Genomic DNA, 11,449 nt, shown 5'->3' with positions numbered 1-11,449 from the left:
TTCCCCACGTGCCCGGAGCACGAGCTGGAGAACTACAGCATGTACTGCGCGGGCTGCCGCACCCCCGTGTGCTACCTGTGCCTGGAGGAGGGCCGGCACGGCCAGCACGAGGTGAAGCCGCTGGGCGCCATGTGGAAGCAACACAAGGTGGGTGAGCGCCCGCGGGGCGGGGCGGGGGCTGGCCAGAGGGTCAAGCGGACTGACCTCATTCATTCATTCACTCGGGACCGACCTCATTTATTCATGCATGCATTCATTCATTCATGCAGGGATGATCTCATTCATTCATTCATTCATTCCCTCGTTCTCTCATCTGTCATTGGACAAACACTTCAATGAACTCCAGGTGCTCTGAGCTGGGTGTTGGAGATGGGAAGGGCATGGAAAGATGACAGTAGTAGGAAAGATGATTCTACATAAAGGGTACCCAGAATGCAGAAGCGTGCTTTTTTTCACGCCTTAAGCTGACTAATAAGTTACCTTTTTAAAAACATGTATTTTTATTGATTTCAGAAAGGAAGGGAGAGGGAAAGAGAGGTACAAACATCCATGATGAGAATCATGGATCGGCTGCCTCCTGCACACCCCTCACTGGGTGGGGATCCAGCCCGCAACCCGGGCACGTGCCCTCGACCGGAATCGAACCAGGGACCCTTCAGTTCGCAGGCCCACACTCTAACCACGGACCCCAACAGGCGAGGGCTAATGAGTTACCTCGGTGGCACTAGCGTCCAGCGCCCCTTCCCCCCTTGATAAAGTTTGTTTTTAAGTTCAAGTGTTACCACCTGCGCGGGAGAAAATGTCCCAAGTCTTGCACTTGGTTAACGGTCTCTGAAGGCGGGAAGGATTCGATCCCAGCCCTCGGTGAAGGGACACACTATTCCCTCCAGAGCCGAACTCCCACCGGCTTCCAGAGCAGAAATTTCCCTCCTCTGTCAGCTAGTCTCCAGCACTTTCCACCCCCAGGCACCGTGTTTGAAGAAGGCGGAGTCCTTTTCCCCAGAGAAGGTTCCTTGGGGGGGCATGGTGGTGTCACAGAACAGGCTCTGAGTAAGACAGCGAGGCCCACCGGCATCTGCAGGCTGCCCCAGCCTCCCTCCCCAGCACTTGCCTGGGATGCCACCTTCCAGTGGGAATGGAACAGCCTCTTAGGCTATTGGCTGGAGCTCCCTGGTGGCTGCCAATCAGGTCAGGCGCTTGATTATGGCCCCAAGGCAGGCGCAGGGTCAGTTCTTGGAAGGAACATGCATCTTCATGGCTCATCCAAAGGCTCAGCTGAGTAACTGGACTCTCAGGCCCCTGAGGTCAGTGAGTCAGGCCTGGCAGAGTTAGAGTCCCTCGTTCAGGGTCCCCGACAGCAGCTGCAAATGTGGACACTTATTATTCCGCGTCCTCTCTCCAGTAAATGTTTCACACCTTAAAAAGGCAGGAGGCAGCCGATCGATGATTCTCTCTCGTCCTTGATGTTTCCATCTCTCTATTCCTCTCCCTTCCTCTCTAAAATCAATTAAAATATATATTTTTTTAAAAAGATTAGCGCCCTAGCCGGTTTGGCACAGTGAATGGAGCATCAGCCTGCGGACTGAAGGGTCGCAGGTTCAATTCCAGTCGAGGGCATATGCCTGGTTTGCAGGCTCGATCCCCAGTGTGGGATGCGTGCAGGAGGCAGCCGATCGATGATTCACTCTCATCTGCTTCTATCTTTCTCTCCCTCTCTTTTCCTCTCTGAAATCAATGAAAATATATTTAAAAAAAAAGATTAGCCGCCTCCCTGGCCTGTGTCCACTAGATTCCTGGAGATGGAGCCTGCAACCCGGGCTTGTGCCCTGACCGGGAATTGAACCGCGACCTCCCGGTTCATAGGTCAACACTCAACCATGGAGCCACTCCAGCCAGGCCAATCTTCCGATAGTACACAGGACACCTCCCCCAAACAATGATGTAGCCCCAAATGTCAATAGTGTTTCTGATAAGACGCCCTGCTATATAGTTACATAGACCTATCTCCAAGTCTCAGCGCCTGTAATTCTGTAAGCTTTAGGCACAGCTTAAAGCCCGCTGGATAATAATACCTAATTCCGACCATTGTTGTAAGGAGTAAGTGTGATTCTGTGTGTGTAGCCTCTAGCACAGTACCTGCCCCGCAGTAACCAATGTGTGTTATTATTTTTCAAGTTCTTACACTTAAAACCACTCCACCTGCAGGAAAGCACAGGGTGCATAAAATGCTTATTTAACCTCAGTGACCTGGTTTCCTGCAGAAAAACATGTGCTGATAACTTCTTTATTTTAAATATATTTGTATTGATTTCAGAGAGGAAGGGAGAGAGATAGAAACATCAGTGAGAGTGAATCATGGATCGGCTGCCTCTTGCACACCCCACATTGGGGATGGAGCCCGCAACCCGGGCGTGTGCCCTGACCAGGACTCGAACCGTGACCTCCTGGTTCATAGGTCCACGCTCAACCACTGGGCCACGCCGGCCGGGCTACACACAAGTCTTCACAATGAAGTGCAAGCTGTGTGCCTCTAACCCAGCCGTGGGCAAACTATGGCCCGCGGGCCGGATCCGGCCCGTTTGAAATGAATAAAACTAAAAAAAAGGAAAAAAAGACCGTACTCTTTTATGTAATGATGTTTACTTTGAATTTATATTAGTTCACACAAACACTCCATCCATGCTTTTGTTCCGGCCCTCCGGTCCAGTTTAAGAACCCATTGTGGCCCTCGAGTCAAAAAGTTTGCCCACCCCTGTTCTAACCCTTCCTTCTCCTCTTCAACCTGTGACTCCGGTTGTAGGCCCAGCTGTCCCAGGCCTTGAATGGCGTTTCCGACAAGGCGAAGGAGGCGAAGGAGTTCCTGGTGCAGCTGAAGAACATTCTGCAGCAGATCCAGGTGAGCCGGCCGCAGCGCCGGGAGCGCGGGGGGCGCAGCAAGCTCAGGAGAGGCGTCCAGAGGAGAGGACCGCGTGTGGCGAGCACGTGTTCAGGGATGCGCACGAGGAGGCTGGCTTGTCCTGCAGCCTCAGACACTGCAGACACCACACTCGGTCCACCCACGCTCACGCGGCACTTGATACGGGCAGGAGATTTCGCATCAGCTCAGTGATAGAGGATCATAAGAAGAGCTGGAGAGAAGTCGTGCACCCCCTGCATGGCCACGGCATCCTACGCGGTGTCAGCCTGTCCAGGGTGCTGGGTACCCATGTCATCAATGTAAACGCGTTATTTAGTAAATAAGGGTATTTTTAAAAAATATTTTTATTGATTTCAGAGAGGAAGGGAGAGAGGGAGAGAGATAGAAACATCAATGATGAGAGAGAACCATGGATTGGCTGCCTCCTGCATACCCCCTACTCGGGATGGAGCCCGCAACCCAACCGGGAATTGAACCGTGACCTCCTGGTTCCTAGGTCGATGCTCAACCACTGAGCCACACTGGCCAGGCCTAAGCAAGTGTATTTGTAGCACTCTTGCTATGTCACATCCTGAGCCAGATGCAGACCCCTCAGGTACCATGTCCGGCCTCAGGAGCTCGGAGTGTGAGGGAGAGTGCACACGCGTGTGCTCCGTGTGAATGTGCACGTGGAGGAACATACAGGTGGTGACCCTGGAAAGCAGCAGCGTCAGGATGGAGGAAAGGGACTGAGGGACTAAGTCGGAGATGGCTGCTTGGGACACATGTGCACACGCAATAGGACGGGATTACGCAGAACGCAGCTTGCAGCCTGTTCCCCCGCCCCCAGGAGGATTTCCTGTGACAATAAAAACTCGCCGAACAAGGTTTGATTGACAAAAGACTGTCCCGCCAGAGAGATGTGGCGCGATGCACGGCTCCTCTCCCCCAGTTCATATCTACTCGGTTTCCGGTTTCATCGCGTCTCGGTAACTCCAGGACGCGCGCCCGTGTGTCTAGCACCCGCCAGACCTCAGCACGCCTCCCTAACCCTCTCTGCTCCCCCAGGAGAACGGGCTGGACTATGAAGCCTGCCTGGTCGCTCAGTGCGACGCGCTGGTCGAGGCTCTGACTCGGCAGAAGGCCAAGCTGCTCACCAAGGTCACGAAAGAGCGGGAGCACAAGCTGAAGGTAGGTCCCCGGGAGACCAGGGCGCCCCCCCTCCCTCCCCGTCCTCCTCGCAGCCTCTGCACCCAGCACGGGTGGAGCACTGAGTCCATATTAGTGAGTGAGTGAACCGATGAGTGAATGAATGAATGAATGAATGAATGAGTGAGTGAATGAATGAGTGAGTGAATCAATGAAGGAATAATTGAAGGAATGAGTGAGTGAGTGAATGAATGAATGTGTGAGTGAATTAATGAAGGAATAATTGAAGGAATGAGTGAGTGAGTGAATGAATGAATGTGTGAGTGAATTAATGAAGGAATAATTGAAGGAATGAGTGAGTGAGTGAATGAATGAATGTGTGAGTGAATTAATGAAGGAATAATTGAAGGAATGAGTGAGTGAGTGAATGAATGAATGTGTGAGTGAATTAATGAAGGAATAATTGAAGGAATGAGTGAGTGAGTGAGTGAATGAATGAGTGAATGGATGAATAAGCGAGTGAATGAAACAAGGAAGGGATGAGCAAGCTGCCCCTGGGCCCACGTACTCACGTGACTGTCCCTGAAGCCAGTCGACACACATGCGGTCCCTCCAAAGCCAGCGCCGGACGCCCCGAGTCCTGCCGGTCGCAAGTCCACTCCCCCCGGCCGCCTCTGAGCCCCGTGTGCTGCCTCAGGGACTCCTGCTCTCGCCTCGCAGCGCAGCAGTGACCACTGACGGTGACGAGGTCCCAGCTCTGCCCTTCTTCGGCCGTGTCCGCTGGGTCCTGCACTCAGTAATCAGCAGCCATGACAGGACCCAGCCAGCAAGGGGAGGGGAGGGTCCCCTCGCGCGGTGCTGGGCTCCTGGGCTGGGCAGCACCTGTGAGCACGCGGCATTGACGAAGGACGGCTTCACAGTCCCAAGGCTCGATCTGTTTTATAGACATTTGCCAACCGCATCGGAAAATATTACTTCCTTTTCCTTTTTTTCTTTTCTTTTCTTTTCTTTTTTGGTTAATCCTCACCTGAGGGTATTTTCCCATTGATTTTCAGAGAGAGTGGAAGGGAGAGGGAGAGACAGAGAGAGAAACACCGATGTGCAAGAGACTCATCGATTGGTTGCCTCCCACATGCCCCCCAACCGGGATCTGGGATGGAGCCTGCAACCCAGGTACTTGCCCTTCCCCGGAATCAAGCCCAGGACCCTTCAGTCCAAGGGCTGATGCTCCAACCGCTGAGCCAAACCGGCCAGGGCAGGAAATACTACTTTCCAGGGAAGGAGGAGTGAGCTCTGGGGATGGTCCGTGGCTGGTGAACCATCGAGTCCCCCCAGACCAGTGAGAAGGGAGACCAGCCGTGGGGGAGTTTCAGATTCTGCACTTTCTCTGCTCGTCTACCCAGAGTTCAGGACGTTTGCTCTGCTGGGGGCTGTGGCCCCACCTGTTGGGAACGGATCCATTCTATCTCCCAGTAACGAGGGCACGTGGAGCTCAGGAGCAGGACAGCGAGAATAGAGGGTTCACGGTGGGCCGGACCAGTGCCATCTCTTCCAGAACCTTCTCTGTGACTCTCGCCGCAGCGGACTGCTCTTCCTCGGATGATGAGAGGCTGACTAAGGACTTTTTCCCCGCAGATGGTCTGGGACCAGATCAACCACTGCACACTGAAGCTACGCCAGTCCACGGGGCTGATGGAGTACTGCCTGGAGGTGATCAAGGAGAACGACCCCGCCGGCTTCCTCCAGGTGAGCCCGCTCCCAGGGCCCAGGTGGGCTCGCCCCCTTCCCCCAGCCCCACCCCGCTCCCCAAACTCCGTTAGGAAGGCCCCTTCCCGCGGCCTGGAGTTGAGTAGTCCTTTGCTCAAGGGTTCCAGAAGACCCGAGTCCTCATCTTTTTTCATCTTTATTACTTATTTGTATTGATTTCAGTGAGGAAAGGAGAGGGAGCGAGAGAGAGAGAGAAACATCCATGATGAGAGGGAATCACTGATCGGCTGCCTCCTGCATGCCCCCACTGGGGATGGAGCATACAAACCGGGCATGTGCCCTGACCAGGAATCGAACCATGACCTCTTGGTTCATAGGTCGAGGCTCAACCACTGAGCCACACCAGCCGGGCTTAAGATAGGATTTAAACCACACAGTGCGTTTGCATGTTCCGCCTGTCGCACTGGTAGGGTTCATTTCCTCTCGTCCACGGCTTCACACTAGCCGAGGGCAGCCCCGTCCAGTCCCCGGGCACAGGGACAAGGCCCCAACGCCTCCCTCATCACTCGCATGATTTTTCCTCTGCAAATCCAAACCCTGACCTCCGCGCTCCCTTTAAGATCTCGGACGCCCTGATCAAGCGAGTCCAGGTGTCTCAGGAGCAGTGGGTCAAAGGCGCCCTGGAGCCCAAGGTGTCCGCGGAGTTTGACCTGACCTTGGACAGTGAGCCGCTGCTGCAGGCCATCCACCAGCTGGACTTCATCCAGATGAAATGTAGGGGTGAGCCGGGACTGGCCAGTTCAGGCAGGGCTGCTTTCAGAACAGGTGGCCCCTCTGAGGGGCAGCTTACAGGGTTGGGGAACGTCCGGCCCGCGGGCCATAGAAGGCCCGAGAAATCCTTTGGTCTGGCCCTGCCAAGGCATTAGGGGTGAGTTCATTAAATGCTTGACCAAATATAGCAGGCTAATTTTCTTTAAAATTTTTTAAAAAATTTATTTCAGCGAGGAAGGGAGTGGGAGAGGGAGATAGAAACATCCATGATGAAAGAGAATCATGGATCGGCTGCCTCCTGCATGCCCCCCACTGGGGACTGAGCCTGCAACCCTGGGCATGTGCCCTGACCGGGATGTGAGTGAATGAATGAATGAGTGAGTGAATGAATGAGTGAGTGAATCAATGAAGGAATAATTGAAGGAATGAGTGAGTGAGTGAATGAATGAATGAGTGAGTGAATGAATGAGTGAGTGAATCAATGAAGGAATAATTGAAGGAATGAGTGAGTGAGTGAGTGAATGAATGAGTGAATGGATGAATAAGCGAGTGAATGAAACAAGGAAGGGATGAGCAAGCTGCCCCTGGGCCCACGTACTCACGTGACTGTCCCTGAAGCCAGTCGACACACATGCGGTCCCTCCAAAGCCAGCGCCGGACGCCCCGAGTCCTGCCGGTCGCAAGTCCACTCCCCCCGGCCGCCTCTGAGCCCCGTGTGCTGCCTCAGGGACTCCTGCTCTCGCCTCGCAGCGCAGCAGTGACCACTGACGGTGACGAGGTCCCAGCTCTGCCCTTCTTCGGCCGTGTCCGCTGGGTCCTGCACTCAGTAATCAGCAGCCATGACAGGACCCAGCCAGCAAGGGGAGGGGAGGGTCCCCTCGCGCGGTGCTGGGCTCCTGGGCTGGGCAGCACCTGTGAGCACGCGGCATTGACGAAGGACGGCTTCACAGTCCCAAGGCTCGATCTGTTTTATAGACATTTGCCAACCGCATCGGAAAATATTACTTCCTTTTCCTTTTTTTCTTTTCTTTTCTTTTCTTTTTTGGTTAATCCTCACCTGAGGGTATTTTCCCATTGATTTTCAGAGAGAGTGGAAGGGAGAGGGAGAGACAGAGAGAGAAACACCGATGTGCAAGAGACTCATCGATTGGTTGCCTCCCACATGCCCCCCAACCGGGATCTGGGATGGAGCCTGCAACCCAGGTACTTGCCCTTCCCCGGAATCAAGCCCAGGACCCTTCAGTCCAAGGGCTGATGCTCCAACCGCTGAGCCAAACCGGCCAGGGCAGGAAATACTACTTTCCAGGGAAGGAGGAGTGAGCTCTGGGGATGGTCCGTGGCTGGTGAACCATCGAGTCCCCCCAGACCAGTGAGAAGGGAGACCAGCCGTGGGGGAGTTTCAGATTCTGCACTTTCTCTGCTCGTCTACCCAGAGTTCAGGACGTTTGCTCTGCTGGGGGCTGTGGCCCCACCTGTTGGGAACGGATCCATTCTATCTCCCAGTAACGAGGGCACGTGGAGCTCAGGAGCAGGACAGCGAGAATAGAGGGTTCACGGTGGGCCGGACCAGTGCCATCTCTTCCAGAACCTTCTCTGTGACTCTCGCCGCAGCGGACTGCTCTTCCTCGGATGATGAGAGGCTGACTAAGGACTTTTTCCCCGCAGATGGTCTGGGACCAGATCAACCACTGCACACTGAAGCTACGCCAGTCCACGGGGCTGATGGAGTACTGCCTGGAGGTGATCAAGGAGAACGACCCCGCCGGCTTCCTCCAGGTGAGCCCGCTCCCAGGGCCCAGGTGGGCTCGCCCCCTTCCCCCAGCCCCACCCCGCTCCCCAAACTCCGTTAGGAAGGCCCCTTCCCGCGGCCTGGAGTTGAGTAGTCCTTTGCTCAAGGGTTCCAGAAGACCCGAGTCCTCATCTTTTTTCATCTTTATTACTTATTTGTATTGATTTCAGTGAGGAAAGGAGAGGGAGCGAGAGAGAGAGAGAAACATCCATGATGAGAGGGAATCACTGATCGGCTGCCTCCTGCATGCCCCCACTGGGGATGGAGCATACAAACCGGGCATGTGCCCTGACCAGGAATCGAACCATGACCTCTTGGTTCATAGGTCGAGGCTCAACCACTGAGCCACACCAGCCGGGCTTAAGATAGGATTTAAACCACACAGTGCGTTTGCATGTTCCGCCTGTCGCACTGGTAGGGTTCATTTCCTCTCGTCCACGGCTTCACACTAGCCGAGGGCAGCCCCGTCCAGTCCCCGGGCACAGGGACAAGGCCCCAACGCCTCCCTCATCACTCGCATGATTTTTCCTCTGCAAATCCAAACCCTGACCTCCGCGCTCCCTTTAAGATCTCGGACGCCCTGATCAAGCGAGTCCAGGTGTCTCAGGAGCAAAGGCGCCCAGGCGCCCTGGAGCCCAAGGTGTCCGCGGAGTTTGACCTGACCTTGGACAGTGAGCCGCTGCTGCAGGCCGCTGGACTTCTGGACTTCATCCAGATGAAATGTAGGGGTGAGCCGGGACTGGCCAGTTCAGGCAGGGCTGCTTTCAGAACAGGTGGCCCCTCTGAGGGGCAGCTTACAGGGTTGGGGAACGTCCGGCCCGCGGGCCATAGAAGGCCCGAGAAATCCTTTGGTCTGGCCCTGCCAAGGCATTAGGGGTGAGTTCATTAAATGCTTGACCAAATATAGCAGGCTAATTTTCTTTAAAATTTTTTAAAAAATTTATTTCAGCGAGGAAGGGAGTGGGAGAGGGAGATAGAAACATCCATGATGAAAGAGAATCATGGATCGGCTGCCTCCTGCATGCCCCCCACTGGGGACTGAGCCTGCAACCCTGGGCATGTGCCCTGACCGGGAATCGCACCGTGACCTCCTGGTTCATAGGTCAACGCTCAACCACTGAGCCGTGCTGGGCGGGCGTAGCAGGCTAATTTTTAAATGGATAATTTTGCATGGCCTGCAAATGATGTTATAAATATCGAAGTGGCCCTTGGCAGGAAAACGGTTCCCCACCCCTGCACTACCAGGTCATGATACTGGGAGGGAGGTGGAGCGGGAGGGGAGGGACGCCTGTGTCACAGACGAAGCTCAAGTCCCAGCTCAGCCACCCGCTGGCTGGGTGGCCCCGGGCAGTCGCCCCCTGGCCTGAGCCCGAGCTGTCCCACTAGTAAGAGAGTATCCTTGTTCATTCAGACACTGTCCCGTCCTCCTGTCCTCCCCCAGGCCCTGACCTTTGCCTTCCTCCCTCCTAAGCTCCAGGGGCCCCTCTTCTGCCTCTGTGACTTGTTTCCTGAGCCCACGCAGCCCAGCTGGCTCACTTCTTCCACCTCTGTGACTCTCTAAATAAACTTTCTCTTATAAAATAAAGTAAAATAAAATAAAATATGCTCCCAGCACAAGGCTTAAATGTCCCCAACCCCCCCCCCGCCCCCCAGCACCATCCCAGCCCCAGGTGTAAGCTGTGCGCTGGCCCCCAGGGTCCCTGTGGGCCTGGAGGCACGTGGACGGAGGCTCTGCTGGAATTCCCACGGATCCTCCAGTCCAACAGTGGAAACCAGTGGTTGTCAGTGGGTGGCTGGGTGGGTGGGGGAGGCACCTGCTGTGGCCCCGGAGGTTCCCGGACACCCTGTGCCTGCCCTCACCTGCCCACCTGGAGTCTAGACCCCGGGGGCGAGGGGTGCACAGGACAGGCTGGGAGTGGCTGCAGAGTGGCTGGTGAGGAGTTCAGCCACATTTCCTCCTGGGGGCCTGGGATGGTGAGGGGGAGGGGGCCGGGCCCTGGGATGGGGAGGGGGCCACAGGGACCCAGTGCCCTGAGGAGGGGTCGCGCTCTAACCCTGGCGTCCCTGTCCCCGCTGCAGTGCCGCCCGGCCCCCTGCTGCAGCTGGAGAAGTGCTGCACCCGCAACAACAGCGTCACGCTGGCCTGGAGGCTGCCGCCCTTCACCCACAGCCCCGTGGACGGCTACATCCTGGAGCTGGACGACGGCGACGGGGGGCAGTTCCGGGTGAGCCCCGTGCGGGTCTGGGGGGCCCGAAGGTCCAGGCTGGGAGTGGCTCTCATTGCCCCAACCTCTGGGCCAGCCTGAGAGGCCGCCCGTCGCTCTGATGCCACCAGAGAGGTTATTGGCTCCATGGACAGAGTGATGAGGTGCAAAGGCCCTGAGGCAGGAATAAGGCTTTTAAAAATATATATATTTTATTGATTTCAGAGAGGAAGGGAGAGGGAGAGAGAGATACAAACTTCAATGATGAGAATCACGGATCGGCTGCCTCCTGCACGCCCCACACTGGGGATCGAGCCCGAAACCCAGGCATGTGCCCTGACCAGGAATCGAACCGTGACCTCCTGGTTCCTATGGTTGACACTCAACCACTGAGCCACACCGGCCAGGCATCACTCTAACACTTTCTTTTTTTTTTTTTTTAAATATATTTTATTGATTTTTTACAGAGAGGAAGGGAGAGAGATAGAGAGTTAGAAACATCGATGAGAGAGAAACATCGACCAGCTGCCTCCTGCACATCTCCCACTGGGGATGTGCCCGCAACTCAGGTACATGCCCTTGACCGGAATCGAACCTGGGACCTTTCAGTCCGCAGGCCGACGCTCTATCCACTGAGCCAAACCGGTTTCGGCCACTCTAACACTTTCAATGTCAACATGCCGCCAGAGAAACCCTCCAGGTAACAGGTGCCGGCCGTGTCCCCGGCTCTCTTTCAGGAGGTGTACGTGGGCAAGGAGACCCTGTGTACCATCGACGGCCTCCATTTCAACAGCACCTACAACGCCAGGGTCAAGGCCTTCAGCTCCTCCGGCGTCGGGCCTTACAGCAAGACCGTGGTCCTGCAGACGTCGGACGGTGAGCACGGGGGTCTCCGGGGGAGAGACAGGTGCGGGCTCTGTCTCCGAGCCCGGG

General features: G+C 55.5%; 1 protein-coding gene across 1 annotated transcript in view; it reads left to right on the top strand.

Moving 5' to 3' along the window:
* Positions 1 to 6: 6 nt before the first annotated feature.
* TRIM67 (tripartite motif containing 67) overlaps positions 7 to 11,449 on the top strand; it is a 14,290-nt gene continuing 2,847 nt past the window's right edge. The window contains exons 1-7 of the mRNA XM_005856361.2: positions 7 to 147; positions 2,801 to 2,896; positions 3,965 to 4,087; positions 5,681 to 5,791; positions 6,373 to 6,532; positions 10,392 to 10,537; positions 11,254 to 11,392. Coding sequence (XP_005856423.1) covers positions 40 to 147; positions 2,801 to 2,896; positions 3,965 to 4,087; positions 5,681 to 5,791; positions 6,373 to 6,532; positions 10,392 to 10,537; positions 11,254 to 11,392 — 883 coding nt within the window. The 5' untranslated portion in view covers positions 7 to 39. The remainder of the gene's footprint in view (positions 148 to 2,800; positions 2,897 to 3,964; positions 4,088 to 5,680; positions 5,792 to 6,372; positions 6,533 to 10,391; positions 10,538 to 11,253; positions 11,393 to 11,449) is intronic.

This window comes from Myotis brandtii, unplaced genomic scaffold (genome assembly GCF_000412655.1).
Source record: "Myotis brandtii unplaced genomic scaffold, ASM41265v1 scaffold1026, whole genome shotgun sequence".
NCBI classification, from domain to species: domain Eukaryota; kingdom Metazoa; phylum Chordata; class Mammalia; order Chiroptera; family Vespertilionidae; genus Myotis; species Myotis brandtii.
Note: the sequence above shows the minus strand (reverse complement) of the source record. Positions and strands in the feature narration are given on the sequence as shown.